Source organism: Brassica rapa, chromosome A10, assembly GCF_000309985.2.
Source record: "Brassica rapa cultivar Chiifu-401-42 chromosome A10, CAAS_Brap_v3.01, whole genome shotgun sequence".
Taxonomy (NCBI): domain Eukaryota; kingdom Viridiplantae; phylum Streptophyta; class Magnoliopsida; order Brassicales; family Brassicaceae; genus Brassica; species Brassica rapa.
This window is the reverse complement of record NC_024804.2, coordinates 17,727,416-17,742,372: the sequence shown is the minus strand read 5'-3', so window position 1 is coordinate 17,742,372 and position 14,957 is coordinate 17,727,416. Positions and strand designations below refer to the sequence as shown.

Genomic DNA, 14,957 nt, shown 5'->3' with positions numbered 1-14,957 from the left:
CACAAATGACACCAAAGATTTTTGTCTCTTCACCTTTGTTGCTTCATTCTATTTGGTCTGTCCTGATACATCAAAGTGCTTTAACCCTTTCAGTTTTATAAATCTTGTATCCTTCGTTTGTTTCAACATTGACGTATCCAATATTATGTACCTGTCTGTCTCTTTAACATACATAATCACACTCATTAACATACAACATCTCTCGCACCAAATAACATCATTACACAAGAGGAGCACCAGAAAAGAATGGCATGTGTTTCTGTTCTAATCCAATTCCGTCAGGATCAAGACCTTGCTTGATACGCCCCAAACGCCTTGCATACAAAACTTGCTCGGAAACAACAGGCAATCTTATCCTCTGATATTCCTCAAGACCCAAACTTAGATTCTCAGGTCCACATTCCCCCAAGCATTTGCCTAGTACTTCCGCATCAAGAACCGACATGTTTGTGCTTCTCAGACCATGAGGGGTCGTGGGATGAGCTGCATCTCCAACCAGCACGACATTCCCCCAGAAGATCCTCTCTAGAGGGTCACAGTCGTAGATAACGTTAAGGAAAGGCTCTTTAGTTTCTTTCATGAGTCTCGCTAGCTCGGGGATCCATATGGTGTCTGCTTCTTGATGCATCTTGTTGATCATTTCTTGGCTTACCTTTAGCGTAACAGAGTTGCTCTGATATTGCAAGCAGTAAAAAGTAAATAAAAAAAGTACTTGAAAAGCATTTTAATCAAATAAACAGAAAGGAGTTAGTATTAACCTTAAGCTCAGGCTCTGGTTGATTAACATACCAAATCCAGTTGAGTTTCTTGTTAATAAGCTCATAGAACACGCTATGAGTATTCATAGCAAGATCGAAATACAAGCATCTCCCAAGCTCTGGATACTCCCTCTTGATTCCAGAAACTGTCTCCGAGTTCTCATCCCCTGAGAAATCAAAAACACCTCTCCAAGCGCAATAACCAGAGTACCTAAAACATAAACAAAACAAAAACATCAAGTCCACAAAATATCAGAAAAAATAAAGGATCATACTTTTATTACAAACCTTAGTTTAAAGTTCGGCAAGAACGTTTTCCGAATAGAAGAGAGACACCCATCTGCTGCAACGAGCAAGTCTCCTTGAATCTCAACAGTCTCTTGAGTTTCCATAACTAAAGTCTCCACCTTTACAGTGGAACCATCTTGTGACATAGCGAAAGACAGAAACTTATGTCCCCAAAGAAACATGGTCGGATCCAATGCGTTAAACAGAAGACCGTGAATGTCTGACCAATAAGCTGCTCGAAAATCAAAACTCTCGTCTCTCGTTAGAGCTCGCGTTAATTTCTTCTCACTATCTGTTCCCTGATTCTATATAAACCCAACCAACAAACACAAAGAAGGTTTAAAACAAAGCTCTGATAGTTGCAATTTGATTTATTGTTTACCTGGTCGATGGAGAGAGGCAAAGTGGTTTCGTCTAAGAGGTGTGGATGAGGAAGCCATGATTTGATGATTGTGCGAGTTTGAGGGTCGAGTCCGAGTCCAGCACCAGTAGGGCTCCGAGCTGGAGGTTCGGAAGATTTCTCGAGGACCAATACATCCCACCCTGCTAACGTTAGCGAATGTGCGCACGATACACCTGCTATACTTCCTCCTACAATGATCGCTTTCATCTTCTTCCCCATGGCACTAACTTTCTTTCAGATAGTTCTGCTTCACTAATGTTAACGATTGAACCTTCTAACTGAAACAGAAGGTTATAGCAAATGGGCTTCGTATAGGCCCAATCTCACCAACTTCTGTCGCTAATGCTATCGATTGAACCCTCTGTGCGAGCCCGAAGGTAATAACTATGTGGGCTTAGTCGAGGCCCAATGGTAAAGCTTGCCTTTCGATTTTTTCTCTTTGTTGAAGAGTGAAGACGACGAATCGATCTCTCCTTTTTTATCTCGCAGTTCTAGATTGTTCTTCGTTCGTGTAGAGAGGAAGACGGCGATGGGAACTGGGCGTGAAGCCAGCGTGTCGCTAGATGGAGTCAGAGACAAAAACATGATGCAGCTTAAGAAACTCAACACTGTTCTCTTCCCGGTTCGCTATAACGACAAGTACTACGCTGATGCGATTGCATCCGGCGAGTTCACTAAGCTTGGTTCGTCTTCTTTACTTGGGGAATGTGATTTTGAGTCAGATCGGATTGCTTTGATAGGAAAAAGTTAGCTGCTTTGGGGATTTATGAACTGTTCTGTGATTAGAGGCTTTGTAGACAAGTTAGAAGATTCTATAAATAGATCTCATTGCTATTCGATCTGCTCCTGTTACCGTTTTTTTTATAAAAAGTTAGTTGCATCTCTTGTTTTTTTATTTTAAAAACAGACATGTTTGAGCTTTGTGTTCATGTTTCAGTGCTAATGTGCATAGTTGATTTTTCTTGTTTGCTCGTAAGTAAAATTTTATCGTGACCTTTGTAAGAAGAACAATCAAGTGAATGTTTTTATGTTCTAGCTGTGTAATCGCTAGTTGTTAATGGATCCATTTTTGGTCGCTCTTTGAAGAACGTTTTCTGAGTCTCATGCTTATGACTGCATATTTTTTTTTGTACCTACTAGTCCTTTAAATATATGCAACTTGTATTGCACGAGACAGTTTGTTAGCTGATATCTTGTAGAATATGCAAATACTGTTAACATCTTAAATTCGACACACACTAGTTAACAATATATTTTGACTGTGTTGTACTCTGGGTTGAATTGTTTTCTCCAATTTGCGAGACATGAAAAAATCCCTTGATGTTTTTCTAAAGGGTGCATTTTTGTTTCCTCTCAGCTTATTACAGTGACATATGTGTTGGAGCTATTGCTTGTCGGCTGGAGAAGAAAGAAGGCGGAGCCATGAAAGTGTATATAATGACACTTGGTGTTCTTGCACCATACCGCGGCATTGGCATTGGTGAGTCATTAATCTGCTATGCCTAACTTGCATATTTACACCAAGAAAAACAGGAATATTATGTCAAACTTGCGTGATTCCATAGTTCTCTTTTTTATTGATCTATGCCACTTTAAACTTGTTTTTCCATTGTGTAGGTTCAAAGCTATTGCATCATGTTCTGGACATGTGCACCAAGCAGAACATGTCTGAAATATACTTGCATGTTCAGACAAACAACGAAGATGCGATCAAGTTCTACAAGAAATTTGGGTTTGAGATCACAGATACCATACAAGACTACTACATCAACATAGAGCCAAGAGACTGTTATGTTGTCACCAAGTCCTTTGCTCAGCCTGAAGCCAGCAAATGATGACAATACACCACTTGGGGAAAGCCATTCTTTCCCTGTTTGTTTGTTCTTTGAAGAATCTATTCTTAATGTCATGTTTTTGTTTCCTGAGTTTTGCTTGTTTTGATGACCTCAAAGTTATAGATTCATGGTTGTCTATTGGTTTTGGACCTCTTAGTCGAGGAAGTTTCAAATTTCAACATTGCAGCTCAGTCTTTATACTCACTTTATGGTGTTTTTTTATCTCAACGCCCATGCTTGAACAAAAGGGATGATACTATACTGAATATCGAGAAACACTATTGTGACTAAATAGCTAAGTTGAACATCACAAACAAAAGCGTCTGTAGTCCAACGGTTAGGATAATTGCCTTCCAAGCAATAGACCCGGGTTCGACTCCCGGCAGACGCATTTTTTTGCCCTCCTGCGTTTGTGTCTTCAACGCTGACGTCTGTCTATAATTTTCAAAAGTGAAACTTATTTTCTTTTGCTCTGCACGTTCAGCTTTTGGTATGTGCTCCAAGCAAAACATGTTTGAGGATTGAGGTATACTTGCACGTTCACACAAACAACTAAGAGGCGACCTGGTTCTACAAAACTATTTTATGTATATGCTGTCAATCTGAAGCCAACAACCGATGACAATACGTGACTTGAGGAAAGCCATTTTCCCCAGTTTGTTTGTTCAAATCAAGTCTATTCTTAATGTTATGATGACGCGTATGCTTCCGAGTTTTGCTTGTTTTGATGACCTTGACGTTTCTTATTGATCCCAAAGCTAGAGATTCCTAGTTATATATTTCGATTTTTCTCTATACCTAGTGACCCCTTGGTTTTGGACCTTTTGCTTGGTGAAGTTTTAACTCAGCTACTCAATCTTCATTACTGCTCATGGTGTTTTTAATATTGGCCTTGGTTTTGGACCTTCGAGGTCTCATATCTAAAAACATTGTTTTATCACTGAGTCTTTCAGAAGAAAAAGTAAAGCCGAGCATTTATGTGTATCGCTTTTAGCTTGCGTGCCACTTATTCACAGTAAAAACAGGAAGCTGTGTAGAGCTAGAATCATAAAACGGCACGATTGTCTATTAAGTCTCCGTTTTCATTCGCCCCCACTCGAGCTTACGTCGCCGCTCTCTTTCTCACTCCCTCCACCGATTGATCGATGCGGCGATCCCGTTCAGTCGTCCAAGTTTTCTCCGACGCTGCAATCTCTAACGCCACCACCACTTGTGCTCCCTTCGTCACCATGTCTAGTCGTCCTCTGGTAAACTTCCCAACATCCCATTTCTCTTTATGCGAATTTCACCTTTCTAAGCTTACTGGAAGATTGATTTGCCCCTGACGAAGCAGTACGGAGGTGGAAGAGGGCGAGCAAGAGGCCAAGGTTTCGGCCAAGGCGGGAGAAGCTTCTCCGATCGTCCGTACAACGACGCGGGAGGACACCAGTTCGTCACCGGAGACTCGCATTTTCAGTCAGTCCACGACGCCAATTTCGAATTCCGCCACGGAAACAGAGGAGTCTCCTCATCCTCGAGTCTCGATCCTCGTCGTTTCAACCACGTGCAGCAACCGCCGTTCAATCAGAACTACCAGCTTCGGCCGCCGCCTCCTCAAGCTCAATGGCGGCCTAATCATCCGCCGTCCGGTCAAAGCTATTCAGCTTGCCCTCCTCCCCCTCAGTTCTATCAAAACCAGATGTCTCGGCCGCCTCCGCAGCGTAGCTTCCGTCAACGGCCACGGTCAAAACCCTCGGATTACCGTGAATGGGAATACGCCAAAACGGCACCGTCTCCTGGCACCGGTAACTTTGAATTTGATCAATCTCTTGTTACTTCACTTTACTTCATTCGCTTCAGTATTTTGATATGTTTTGTTTTCCTGCAGAGAAGTTTGTTGTTCTATCGTATAACATCTTGGCGGATTACCTTGCGAATGATCACTGGAGAAATCTTTACTTTCACATACCGAGGAATATGTTGAGTTGGGGATGGAGGAAGAACAAGATTGTGTTCGAGCTTGGCCTATGGTCTGCTGATATAATGTGCCTCCAGGTTATGTAGTTTCTTCTTGCAACTGTTTATGTATGAGAGAGAGACTACAAAGTTTTTCTCTTTTTCATCATATGTATCGTAATCTAATATATCACTTTGAATATATCAGGAAGTTGATAAGTTTCAGGACTTAGAGGAAGAGTTGAAGCTCCGGGGATATAGTGGCATCTGGAAGGTACCTATAAGTTCTTAATTTGCTTGAAAGAAAAAACCTTTTTGGGGCTATCTATCTTTCTTTAGAAATGTCATCATCCGCATTGATTATTTTTGTTAATTCTGTTTAAAGATGACAGTCTTGACTGAGTTTGACTCTCTTGGACTAGATTTTAAATGGTATGTGTCAAAGGTTTGAGAATGAGGTTTTAAATGTGAGGATAACTCTACTTTGCACAAAATTGTAGATGCGGACCGGTAATGCTGTTGACGGTTGTGCAATATTTTGGCGATCAAATAGGTTTGATTTCCTTATCCTTCTTCGTGTGATTCATTATGGAATTTGGTTTGGGTTTTCTCATTGTGATTGTGTTAGGTTCAAGTTGGTTCAGGAGGAAAGCATCCAGTTCAATCAGCTTGGTCTCAGAGATAATGTTGCTCAGATATGTGTGCTTGAGGTAATATGGATTCATTATGTTGATAGTGACTTCCGTACCTTTACCCTAAATTAAAAACTTTACTCATGTAGGCGCTGCTGAATTCGCATGCCAAAGAAAATGAGGCATCTCCATCTGAAAGGTAACCTAATAATATCTGTAAATGTAACTATCATATTATTTTATGGATGGATAATTGCCATTCATTACTCACTAGGAAACGTGGCTGATATTTTTCCCCGTCTTCATGGGGTTTTTGTTATGGAATATATACTTTATGGCTGGTTTGAAATGAACTGTCATTTACTTTTGCAGCTGCTCCCACCGGGTTGTCGTTTGTAATATTCACGTGCTATATAATCCTAAAAGAGGAGACTTTAAACTTGGTCAGGTGCTTTCCCTACATCTATTGCCAAACGACAATTCGATACTTTGATTTTACTCTGTATAGAAGCTATGAACATGTTGATTTTCTGAGAGAATTCGTCCCCTTCCCTAACTTGGCTTGTTTAATCATTGTCAGTCACCATCTATTTATTTATCTCTGCTGCATAGGTCAGAACACTCTTAGAGAGAGCTCATGCTGTATCTAAACTCTGGGATGATGCGCCTGTTGTCTTATGTGGGGATTTCAATTGTACACCAAAGGTATAGGACATTCTTACCTTAAATTGGTTGAAATACCGAAAACCACTTGCTTTGAGACATGGATGGTAACATTCTTTTACCTGTTGCAGAGTCATTTGTACAACTTTATTTCGGAGGGCAAGGTAAACGCAATTCCTTCACCTATTGCAACGATACGTACATGGTTCACATTCGATTTTGTGCTGCTCTCTGCAGCTGGATTTGTCTGGTGTGGCCAGAAACAAAGTTTCGGGGCAAGAGTCTGCTGAAATTCGTCCACCACGGCCAGAAATTTATACGAGGTAGCATGAACTCACCAAGTTCTGGAACATCAGTATGCATTTTGTTGGGCAATTTAACATCCTTTATGTTTATACTAGAATCTAGCAGGTTGCAATCTGCTCTGTTTTTTTTTACTTTATGTATGATTAATATGCCTTTACAATTTTCTAGGTTTCAGTCCGATAATAAATCGCCACAAGGTCAAGTTCAACCTCAGGATTCGAATTCGATTGCAAATGCTCGTATGGATAATAACTCCAACATGGATGTTGGAAAAACCCCCTCCATAAGAAACACATCTGAGCTTCCATGTGGTGATACTGTTCTTGCTGGTCACAAAGCCACCTCCAGCTCCGTAAGAGTATTACCAGGGGAGGATCTGTCCTCAGGTTGTAATCTAGGAGGACAAAACGGACAACCTGATGACGCTGGGGATCTCTCGTTAGCTGAAGGTCTCTCTTCAGTAACCATATCAGATCCAGAACTTCCACATACTTCCAATGCTAACGATGATTCGAGAGAAAAACTTTCAGCAAGTTCTGTTATATCAGCAACAGAGCATTCTCCTGAAGAAATTGTGTCCAATGCTCAAAATGATTCATCTAGTCTCTCCACCAAGGTTGACACTTCAGCCGAGATGAAACTAGATGACTTAACATTGGACGAAGCAGGTGTACTCGCGCAAGAAGAAGAAGGCATAGGTGAAGATGGGGAAACTTTTTTGGCTAAGCTACACGATAAGAATGAAGACTTGAGTCAAACAGGGGGACTTGTGGACGAACTTTCACTTAAATCGAGTTCTGAAGGATTTGATTATGGGAAAATCACTTATAATCCAGCCTCTTGGACCCCAATGGAGATAGCAGCCGCAACAGGTGACCCCGAAAGAAGTACGGTTGAACACGCTCTGGAGCTTAAAAGCACCTATTCGGAAATTGAGGTATTGTGGTATATTCTCCCTACACCTTTGTCTTTTCACTTGTATTTTCTTGAGAAACCAAAGCTCTTTTTCAAGAAGCTGTGGATAATTTTTTTTTGCTTTGTTAGGGTAAAGCCAACACAAGAGATGAAAACGGAGAACCTGTAGTAACCAGTTATCACAGATGTTTCATGGGGACAGTTGACTACATATGGTAATAGTATTCGAACCCAAACAAACCCATATTTGACAAGCCTTGAGATTATGTTACATTATCATAAAATTTGGGGTTTGAATAGATTTTTCCATGTTTATATGTGGTTTTGGGGGTAGGCGGTCGGAAGGTCTGCAAACGGTGCGTGTGCTTGCTCCAATACCGAAACAAGCAATGCAGTGGACACCAGGCTTCCCAACTCCCGTACAATCCCTATGCATGATCTTGAAAAGTTTATTATTTACCCTCACTTTTTAGCTACATATAAACTTCTTCTTTTTTTGCATTCTCTGGTTTGTTACAGAAATGGGGAAGCGATCACATTGCATTGGTTTCAGAGTTGGCCTTCTGCAACAACAAGAGTGGGCCAAGAAGCTGAATATTAAACATGTGGGTTACCATTATGAAACTGTTCCGAAGAAAGAAGAATAGACTTTTCTGTCTCAACAATTTCAAATAAGCTCAATAGTCATCTCACTTCATTATTACCTACTGTATGGTGATTTGTTGTCTGGATATTAAAAGTAAGCTTAACGATCGTTCTCAGCCTTCATTATTATATACTTAACTACAACTACGAGCCGTAGATGAATAAGGCCCAGCAAAAAACTAATGGGCTTATCCAAAGCAGATATATCTTAACGCAGCTCAAATGTTCTTCTTTCTTCTTCCCCTTCTCAGCATTGTGCGTTCGAATTGGCATAATGATTGTGTAGAAAATTCCTTGTATGTTTTCTCAATTTTTCTTTATCGTCCTACTTTGATCCACGAAGCTTTCTTCTCTTCATGGGTTCAACCTCGATTGGTTATCAATCCGGAATCTCAGCTCGATTTGATGACAGGAATCTTAATCTGAGGTCAGATGCTACCTTCTCCTCGCTTCCATGTAAAGTTGATTTTTCCAGAAAGAGCTTCTTCTCACCTACAACCTCCACTCACAACAAGGTTAAGACTTAAGAGACCCGTCTGATCATTTTCCTCTTAATCTCTCACAAAAGTGCCAAGCTTTTAATCTGGGTCTCATGAAAGTCCATATCTTTGCTTCACATTCTCGTTTATGTAATCTACTAATGTATCTTTTGATATCCAGGTATGTTCAAATCGAGCTCGGGTATGTTCTTTGCCAAATACTGATGAGAAACTCGAGACGCCAATACTAGACAGCATTGAGACTCCATCGCAGTTGAAGAATTTGACTGTAAAGGTAAAGTCTTGATGTTCTTTTGCCATATTGTTGATGAGGTTCAATGACGATGGTTTCTTTTTTTTGTAGGAGTTGAAGGTATTAGCTGATGAGATCCGTACTGAGCTTCTCTCTGTACTGTGGAAGACCCGAAGGTCTGTGAAACCTAGCTTGGCTGCCATAGAGCTTACCCTTGCTCTGCATTATGTCTTTCGTGCCCCCGTTGACAAAATACTGTGGGATGCTGTTGAACAAGTAAGGTTCATGTTTTGAGATTCAGGCCATTGATGAACTGATTTTCTTGTGGTGGTTATAGATTTTTTTTTTTATCCTTTGTAGACATATGCACATAAAGTCTTGACAAGACGTTGGTCTTCTATACCATCCAGACAAAACAATGGTGTTTCTAGCGTCACTTCTCGATTGGAGAGTGAATACGATTCTTTTGGGACCGGCCATGGCTGCAACAGTATCTCTGCTGGGCTCGGTAATCTATTACTTATCACCCTTTGTTAGCTTATTAGCTAAGAATGCTAGTTACCCATATGGTGTGCTGAACGTTTAGTTACTGTTTCTTAGGCTTAGCAGTCGCTCGTGATATAAAAGGGAAGAGGGACCGGGTTGTTGCTGTTATAGACAGTGTGACAATCACTGCAGGTCAAGCATATGAGGCAATGAGCAATGCTGGTTACTTGGACTCTAATATGATTGTTATACTTAATGATAACCGTCACTCCCTGCATCCAAATATGGCGGATGGATCCAAGGCATCCATCAGTGCACTATCTAGCTTCATGAGCAAAATCCAGTCTAGCCAAATCTTTCGAAAATTTAGAGAACTAGCCAAAGTATGCCTTCTCCATACTCTCCTTATGAACCCTTAGCTTCTTTACAACGGCTGGAGATTTAGTAATTTAACAACTATTATGTATTGGCAGGCGATGACAAAGAAAATCGGAAAGGGGATGTATGAATGGGCAGCCAAAGTGGATGAGTATGCACGTGGTATGGTGGGACCAACAGGATCAACCCTCTTTGAAGAACTTGGTTTGTACTACATTGGTCCTGTTGATGGACACAACATTGAAGATCTAGTTTGTGTTCTCCGAGAAGTAGCTTCTCTAGATTCCATGGGTCCTGTGTTGGTCCATGTGATCACTGAGGAGAGGCGAGATGCAGAAACCGCAAACATCGTGGTCAAAGGTATATCTCTCTCACTGCTTATATTAGTTTGTGCTTATCCAAATCTTGACTCGGTTTACTTTTGTGTCTCAGATAGACGCACTTACAGCGATTGCTTTGCTGAGGCTTTGGTGAAGGAAGCCGAAAAGGATAGAGATATTGTTGTAGTCCATGCAGGAATAGAGATGGATCCATCGCTTGTTACGTTCCAGGAGAGATTCCCAGACAGGTTTTTCAATGTTGGTATGGCTGAACAGCACGCTGTCACATTCTCTGCTGGTCTTTCTTCTGGTGGTCTCAAGCCCTTTTGCATTATCCCCTCTGCTTTTCTACAGAGAGCTTATGACCAGGTTTCACTTCTCTCTCTCTCTCGCATTCTAAAAACTTCTTTAATTAAAGCAAAGGGTAATAGTGTGTTTTGATCGTTTGATTTAGGTGGTGCATGATGTAGATAGGCAGAGAAAGGCGGTGAGATTTGTTATAACAAGCGCAGGGCTTGTTGGATCCGATGGTCCTGTGCAGTGTGGAGCTTTTGATATAGCTTTCATGTCATGCTTACCAAACATGATAGCAATGGCTCCAGCTAATGAGGATGAGCTTGTGAATATGGTTGCAACTGCAGCTAACGTCACTGACCGCCCGGTTTGTTTCCGGTTCCCCAGAGGCGCCATCGTCAACAAGAACTATCTCGTCCCCATTGGATTACCAATTGAAGTAAGCCAATCTAATCTTCAAATCTTCTTCAAAACAAGCCATGCTGACACAAAAACCCGTTTTATTATATTAGAATAGATCGGAAGAGGAAGAGTTCTATTAGAAGGTCAAGATGTGGCTTTGCTCGGGTATGGAGCCATGGTTCAGAACTGTCTGAATGCTCACTCGCTTCTCTCGAAACTCGGTTTGAACGTGACTGTAGCTGATGCAAGATTCTGCAAACCCCTGGATATTAAGCTCGTGCGTGATCTTTGTCAAAACCACAAGTTCCTTATCACGGTCGAAGAAGGCTGTGTTGGAGGGTTTGGATCCCATGTGGCTCAGTTCATAGCCCTTGATGGCCAGCTCGATGGGAAAATCAAGGTACACACACACACAACAAACCAAAACCATATATATATTCAAAGTTGTAATCTTTTTATTTTGGTTTTGGATTTATGATAGTGGAGACCGATCGTGTTACCGGATGGGTACATAGAAGAAGCGTCGCCTAACGAGCAGCTTGCACTTGCGGGGCTAACGGGACATCACATAGCAGCAACAGCTCTGAGTCTTTTGGGTCGAACTCGTGAAGCACTGCTCCTCATGAGCTAACCTTGGCTGCCAGAAGATTAGAGACTTAATGGAGGCATCACACATTATATGGCTTTCTTTTTTACCTCTTGAGGAGTAAATGGTGACTGTAATATTAAGTTTCAAAAGTTTTTTAAAAAACTGTAAATATATATATTATACCGTCTGAATTCAATAACCTTTTTAGAAGAGCTTGAAATAATCTGATGTGTAAAACTTATTAATTATTGAACAAAGAGAAATTAATTCATCATTAATTAAAACTTAAAATAGCTTATCCTTTTTCTTTTGTGTTTGGCAAAACTTTGATCTTTTTCACATGAAAAAATAATTTCGCATTTCAAATTAAAAAGACATAAAATTCAATGCGGTTTGGTTTTCATACATCTATTTTTGTTTTATTGTCACTTGAGAAATATAGACAGGTATGTACTATTAGGTGTCTACATGTCCCAAATCTGGGTAACAACAAAAAATAGAACAGACGTGTATTTTCATTTTCACACTCCGAGAGATTAATAAATAAAAGCTTTTAAAAAAATTACTGTAACCAATAAAAGAGAATCCTTTATGTTCCTCTCCTCGATCTTCTCTCACGTTCGCCTCTCTCTCTGGATCATTTCCTCCCAAAAGGAAGTTTCTTTTCATCTGAACCGTCTCGTGTCGCTTCGTTTCTAAATGTAAGTTTTCTCCTTTACGCTGTGTCCTTTCTCAAACTCGATCGGATTATAAAAGTAAAACAAATCTGTTGTAGAAACTTCACTTTGATTTCTCGCTTAGGAATCGAACCCAGGATCGTTGCATCTAATAGGAACCTTAATTATTCAATTTCATGACGAAAGATTGATCCTTTTTTTTTCTCACAGATGGAAATAGAAACGGAACATCATAGAACAGTCTCTGTCGATGACAACGACAGCCTCGTACCACAGCCTAGCTCATCAAAGGAAAGCCTTTTAGAAGACATCAATCATCATCATCATCATCCAGAACTATCTACTGCAAGCCAAGTTCTGATAAAAGTAGAATTGGATTTTGCCTTCGTCTCCGAGAAGCTGGTGAATCTCAGTCTTCTCACTATGCAACTCGGCTCCAGGGAACACGACTTCGAGTCTTTTGCTTCTCACAACAAAGAAGAAGAAGAAGATGATGATGATTTGGCTGAGAAGGCTTTGGAGTTCGATCTCTTGTCTTCGTTTCTCTACTCAGAGGTGAAAGAAGTTGAGTCTCTCGTTGGTTTTCTCCAGAACGAGATTCAAAACGCACGTGTCACGATGATATCTCCGTTTCAAGATGATGGAGATTTGGAGGGGAAGTTTCATGACGCTGAGCAGTCTTTGGATCAGTTAATGGACCAAGTGGTTGAGATGAAGAAGCAATCTAATAGCTTTCACAAGTTATCTTCGGGTTCAGATGAACTTGGAAGCTGTAAGTATTAACTAAAATTTATCATTCTTTGTTATAATATTCTCATATTCATATGTTCTGTTTAGGGTCTGGAGGGGGTGCTGCAGAATCTCAAACCGATGGAGAGTTTGGTGATCTGAGCGCTAAGATCAAGATGCAAACAGCTGATCAGCAGAGAAACGTTTTGAGGATGCTTGAGAAGTCTTTAGCCAAGGAGATGGAGCTCGAGAAGAAGCTAAGCGAGTCTAGAAACTCTGAGTACCAGCTAGAGATTAAGCTCTATTCCTCCGAGCAGGATGTTCTCTACATGGAAGAAGTAATCGAAGACGCGTATTCTCGGTGGCTTGAGGCGGAGAACTCCTCTGAAGTTTTTAAAGGGATGTTAAAGGAGATGTCTGGGAAGCTTCAGATTCTCAAGTTCAATCTAAGCGGCTCTTTTAAAAGGGAAACCAACTTGAAGTCTGAGCTCGTTGATAAGGAGTCTGCTTTGCACAAGCTTGATAGCAGCAACGGGAGGCTCGGCGACTTTCTCATGGCGCAGACTGAAGGGTTGAAAGAGAGTTTGAGAGAAGCTGAGGAGAAACTGATTCTGTTGAGCACTGAGAATTCTACATTGAGTGAAAAAGTTAGTTCTCTTGAGGAACAGCTCAATGAGACAACGGATCTTGAACGTGTCAACGAGGATCTGAAAGAAAAGTTAGCAAGTGCTGAGGAAGCAGAATCCAAATGCCGGAAGCTAGAAGAGGAGTTGGGGAGTTTCAGAGCGAAAGGCTACACTCCGGAGAAGTTGGAGTCCCTTGAGAAGCATTTGAGGGACTCGGATCATCAGCTGGAGCTTGCGGTTGCAGCCGTCGAAGCGGGCAAAGAGAAGCAGAGTTTGTTGTACTCTACTGTCTCTGACATGGAGGATGTGATCGAGGATCTGAAATCGAAAGTCTCCAAGGCTGAGAACAGGGCTGACTATACAGAAGACAAGCTGATCACTGTGTCTGAGTCTAACGCGGATCTCAACGAAGAGCTGAAGTTCTGTAGAGGGAGATTGAAAGAAGCGGAGAGGTATCTACAGCAAGCTGAGGAAAGAAAGTTGCAAACCGCTAAAGATATTGCACAGCATAACAAGATCATGAAGAAACTGGTCTTGCAACTTGCTTCTGAACGAGAACGCCTTCATAAACAGGTATTAAGACATTATGATAACTCACAGAACTTGGTTCCTTAGTAGCTTCATCATCATAGTAGATGCTTAGATGCAGTTGACTTTGTTTTTGCAGATAACTAACTTGTCAAAAGAGAACCGTGTGTTGATGGTGAAGTTGAAGAAGGTTGGAAAGACAGGTTTTACGGAGAGTGAAAACATTTCACCAAAGTCTGACCAGAGTTCTCTTCCTTGTCATCAAGAAAGTAAACTTCAAGCTACCATCACTTCACTAACTGATCAAGAGGTAAATCAATTCTTACCTACTAAAAATCTGTATCTGCTATTGACTATGTTCTTTTAATAGAAAGTGATGTTTGTTACCATGTTGTAGGAGGAGGAAGAAACAGAGTCTACTTCAGATATTGGAAGTGTAAGGAGATTAGACGCTGGAGCTCTTGGGATCAAGCACATTCTCTTAGCAATCTTGGTCATCTTCATGTCTTCAATGGCTTACTTAATGTCGCAGCAAAACATCTAGAGAGTCTTTTAACCTTTTCATAGTCTCATAAGCTCCAGTTTTGTTTTTGTTTTTCTCTCTTTGCAATAATTTACAATGTCAGAATATATATTCTAGTTTTTTTTTTATGCCTAATCTTCAATGAAAGATTACTAACTTTTTAGTTTTGTTATCATCCTTCTTTGTCATAGTTTAACTTGACAGATTTTTTTTTTTTTTTTGGAACTCAAATATTGATTCAAACTTAAAAGTTATACGGCCAAGCCGCTCGATACAAGATTTAAAGCTTGTTT

At 40.7% G+C, this 14,957-nt stretch overlaps 5 protein-coding genes and 1 non-coding gene across 8 annotated transcripts; 5 read left to right on the top strand and 1 right to left on the bottom strand.

Moving 5' to 3' along the window:
- Positions 1 to 76: 76 nt before the first annotated feature.
- LOC103846730 (6-hydroxynicotinate 3-monooxygenase) lies at positions 77 to 1,704 on the bottom strand. The gene is made up of 4 exons (XM_009123717.3): positions 1,429 to 1,704; positions 1,047 to 1,351; positions 759 to 969; positions 77 to 673 (listed from the first exon to the last, which is right to left on the bottom strand). Exons 1-4 carry the CDS (start codon positions 1,666 to 1,668, stop codon positions 221 to 223), a joined length of 1,209 nt encoding a protein of 402 aa, XP_009121965.1. The 5' UTR covers positions 1,669 to 1,704; the 3' UTR covers positions 77 to 220.
- Positions 1,705 to 1,881: 177 nt separating this feature from the next.
- Positions 1,882 to 3,488, top strand: LOC103846729 (N-alpha-acetyltransferase 50). Its single transcript, XM_009123716.2, has 3 exons — positions 1,882 to 2,132; positions 2,807 to 2,929; positions 3,067 to 3,488. The coding sequence occupies exons 1-3, from the start codon at positions 1,979 to 1,981 to the stop codon at positions 3,282 to 3,284; spliced, it is 495 nt and encodes a 164-aa protein (XP_009121964.1). The 5' UTR covers positions 1,882 to 1,978; the 3' UTR covers positions 3,285 to 3,488.
- A 115-nt stretch (positions 3,489 to 3,603) lies between these two features.
- Positions 3,604 to 3,675, top strand: TRNAG-UCC. Its single transcript has one exon. It is a non-coding gene; the product is annotated as a tRNA-Gly (tRNA).
- Positions 3,676 to 4,330: 655 nt separating this feature from the next.
- On the top strand, positions 4,331 to 8,489 carry LOC103846728 (carbon catabolite repressor protein 4 homolog 6). Of its 2 annotated transcripts, none has more exons than XM_009123713.3 (15): positions 4,331 to 4,531; positions 4,618 to 5,068; positions 5,152 to 5,318; positions 5,428 to 5,493; positions 5,720 to 5,772; positions 5,848 to 5,929; positions 6,001 to 6,050; positions 6,224 to 6,299; positions 6,464 to 6,556; positions 6,646 to 6,678; positions 6,752 to 6,837; positions 6,989 to 7,757; positions 7,865 to 7,950; positions 8,070 to 8,154; positions 8,255 to 8,489. In XM_009123713.3, the coding sequence occupies exons 1-15, from the start codon at positions 4,430 to 4,432 to the stop codon at positions 8,327 to 8,329; spliced, it is 2,274 nt and encodes a 757-aa protein (XP_009121961.2). In that variant the 5' UTR covers positions 4,331 to 4,429; the 3' UTR covers positions 8,330 to 8,489. The 2 variants fall into 2 exon arrangements, with proteins under 2 accessions (XP_009121961.2, XP_033138548.1); XM_033282657.1 differs by having other exon boundaries at positions 4,393 to 4,531; positions 4,594 to 5,068.
- A 15-nt stretch (positions 8,490 to 8,504) lies between these two features.
- Positions 8,505 to 11,822, top strand: LOC103846726 (1-deoxy-D-xylulose-5-phosphate synthase, chloroplastic). Of its 2 annotated transcripts, XM_009123711.3 has the most exons (10): positions 8,505 to 8,895; positions 9,041 to 9,154; positions 9,224 to 9,388; positions 9,473 to 9,620; positions 9,713 to 9,981; positions 10,072 to 10,336; positions 10,409 to 10,665; positions 10,751 to 11,029; positions 11,108 to 11,392; positions 11,474 to 11,822. In XM_009123711.3, exons 1-10 carry the CDS (start codon positions 8,737 to 8,739, stop codon positions 11,621 to 11,623), a joined length of 2,091 nt encoding a protein of 696 aa, XP_009121959.1. In that variant the 5' UTR covers positions 8,505 to 8,736; the 3' UTR covers positions 11,624 to 11,822. The 2 variants fall into 2 exon arrangements, with proteins under 2 accessions (XP_009121959.1, XP_009121960.1); XM_009123712.3 differs by lacking the exon at positions 11,474 to 11,822 and having other exon boundaries at positions 11,103 to 11,383.
- A 225-nt stretch (positions 11,823 to 12,047) lies between these two features.
- Positions 12,048 to 14,839, top strand: LOC103846722 (WPP domain-interacting tail-anchored protein 1). The gene is made up of 5 exons (XM_009123705.3): positions 12,048 to 12,282; positions 12,469 to 13,030; positions 13,096 to 14,186; positions 14,281 to 14,451; positions 14,539 to 14,839. Exons 2-5 carry the CDS (start codon positions 12,469 to 12,471, stop codon positions 14,683 to 14,685), a joined length of 1,971 nt encoding a protein of 656 aa, XP_009121953.2. The 5' UTR covers positions 12,048 to 12,282; the 3' UTR covers positions 14,686 to 14,839.
- Positions 14,840 to 14,957: the final 118 nt, after the last annotated feature.

What these genes read in the sequence shown, in the direction of transcription:
- LOC103846730 (XM_009123717.3), bottom strand. Translation starts at nt 1,668, where the DNA reads ATGGGGAAGAAGATGAAAGCGATCATTGTAGGAGGAAGTATAGCAGGT. An exon ending in TGCCTCTCTCCATCGACCAG is followed by an intron (nt 1,352 to 1,428) that starts GTAAACAATAAA and finishes GGGTTTATATAG; the next exon opens with AATCAGGGAACAGATAGTGA. An exon ending in AACCAGAGCCTGAGCTTAAG is followed by an intron (nt 674 to 758) that starts GTTAATACTAAC and finishes TTGCAATATCAG; the next exon opens with AGCAACTCTGTTACGCTAAA.
- LOC103846729 (XM_009123716.2), top strand. Translation starts at nt 1,979, where the DNA reads ATGGGAACTGGGCGTGAAGCCAGCGTGTCGCTAGATGGAGTCAGAGAC. An exon ending in CGGCGAGTTCACTAAGCTTG is followed by an intron (nt 2,133 to 2,806) that starts GTTCGTCTTCTT and finishes GTTTCCTCTCAG; the next exon opens with CTTATTACAGTGACATATGT. An exon ending in ATACCGCGGCATTGGCATTG is followed by an intron (nt 2,930 to 3,066) that starts GTGAGTCATTAA and finishes TCCATTGTGTAG; the next exon opens with GTTCAAAGCTATTGCATCAT.
- LOC103846728 (XM_033282657.1), top strand. Translation starts at nt 4,430, where the DNA reads ATGCGGCGATCCCGTTCAGTCGTCCAAGTTTTCTCCGACGCTGCAATC. An exon ending in CTGATATAATGTGCCTCCAG is followed by an intron (nt 5,319 to 5,427) that starts GTTATGTAGTTT and finishes TGAATATATCAG; the next exon opens with GAAGTTGATAAGTTTCAGGA. An exon ending in GCACCTATTCGGAAATTGAG is followed by an intron (nt 7,758 to 7,864) that starts GTATTGTGGTAT and finishes TTGCTTTGTTAG; the next exon opens with GGTAAAGCCAACACAAGAGA.
- LOC103846726 (XM_009123711.3), top strand. Translation starts at nt 8,737, where the DNA reads ATGGGTTCAACCTCGATTGGTTATCAATCCGGAATCTCAGCTCGATTT. An exon ending in TGTGGGATGCTGTTGAACAA is followed by an intron (nt 9,389 to 9,472) that starts GTAAGGTTCATG and finishes TATCCTTTGTAG; the next exon opens with ACATATGCACATAAAGTCTT. An exon ending in CAGTATCTCTGCTGGGCTCG is followed by an intron (nt 9,621 to 9,712) that starts GTAATCTATTAC and finishes ACTGTTTCTTAG; the next exon opens with GCTTAGCAGTCGCTCGTGAT.
- LOC103846722 (XM_009123705.3), top strand. Translation starts at nt 12,469, where the DNA reads ATGGAAATAGAAACGGAACATCATAGAACAGTCTCTGTCGATGACAAC. An exon ending in TTCAGATGAACTTGGAAGCT is followed by an intron (nt 13,031 to 13,095) that starts GTAAGTATTAAC and finishes TGTTCTGTTTAG; the next exon opens with GGTCTGGAGGGGGTGCTGCA. An exon ending in GAGAACGCCTTCATAAACAG is followed by an intron (nt 14,187 to 14,280) that starts GTATTAAGACAT and finishes TTGTTTTTGCAG; the next exon opens with ATAACTAACTTGTCAAAAGA.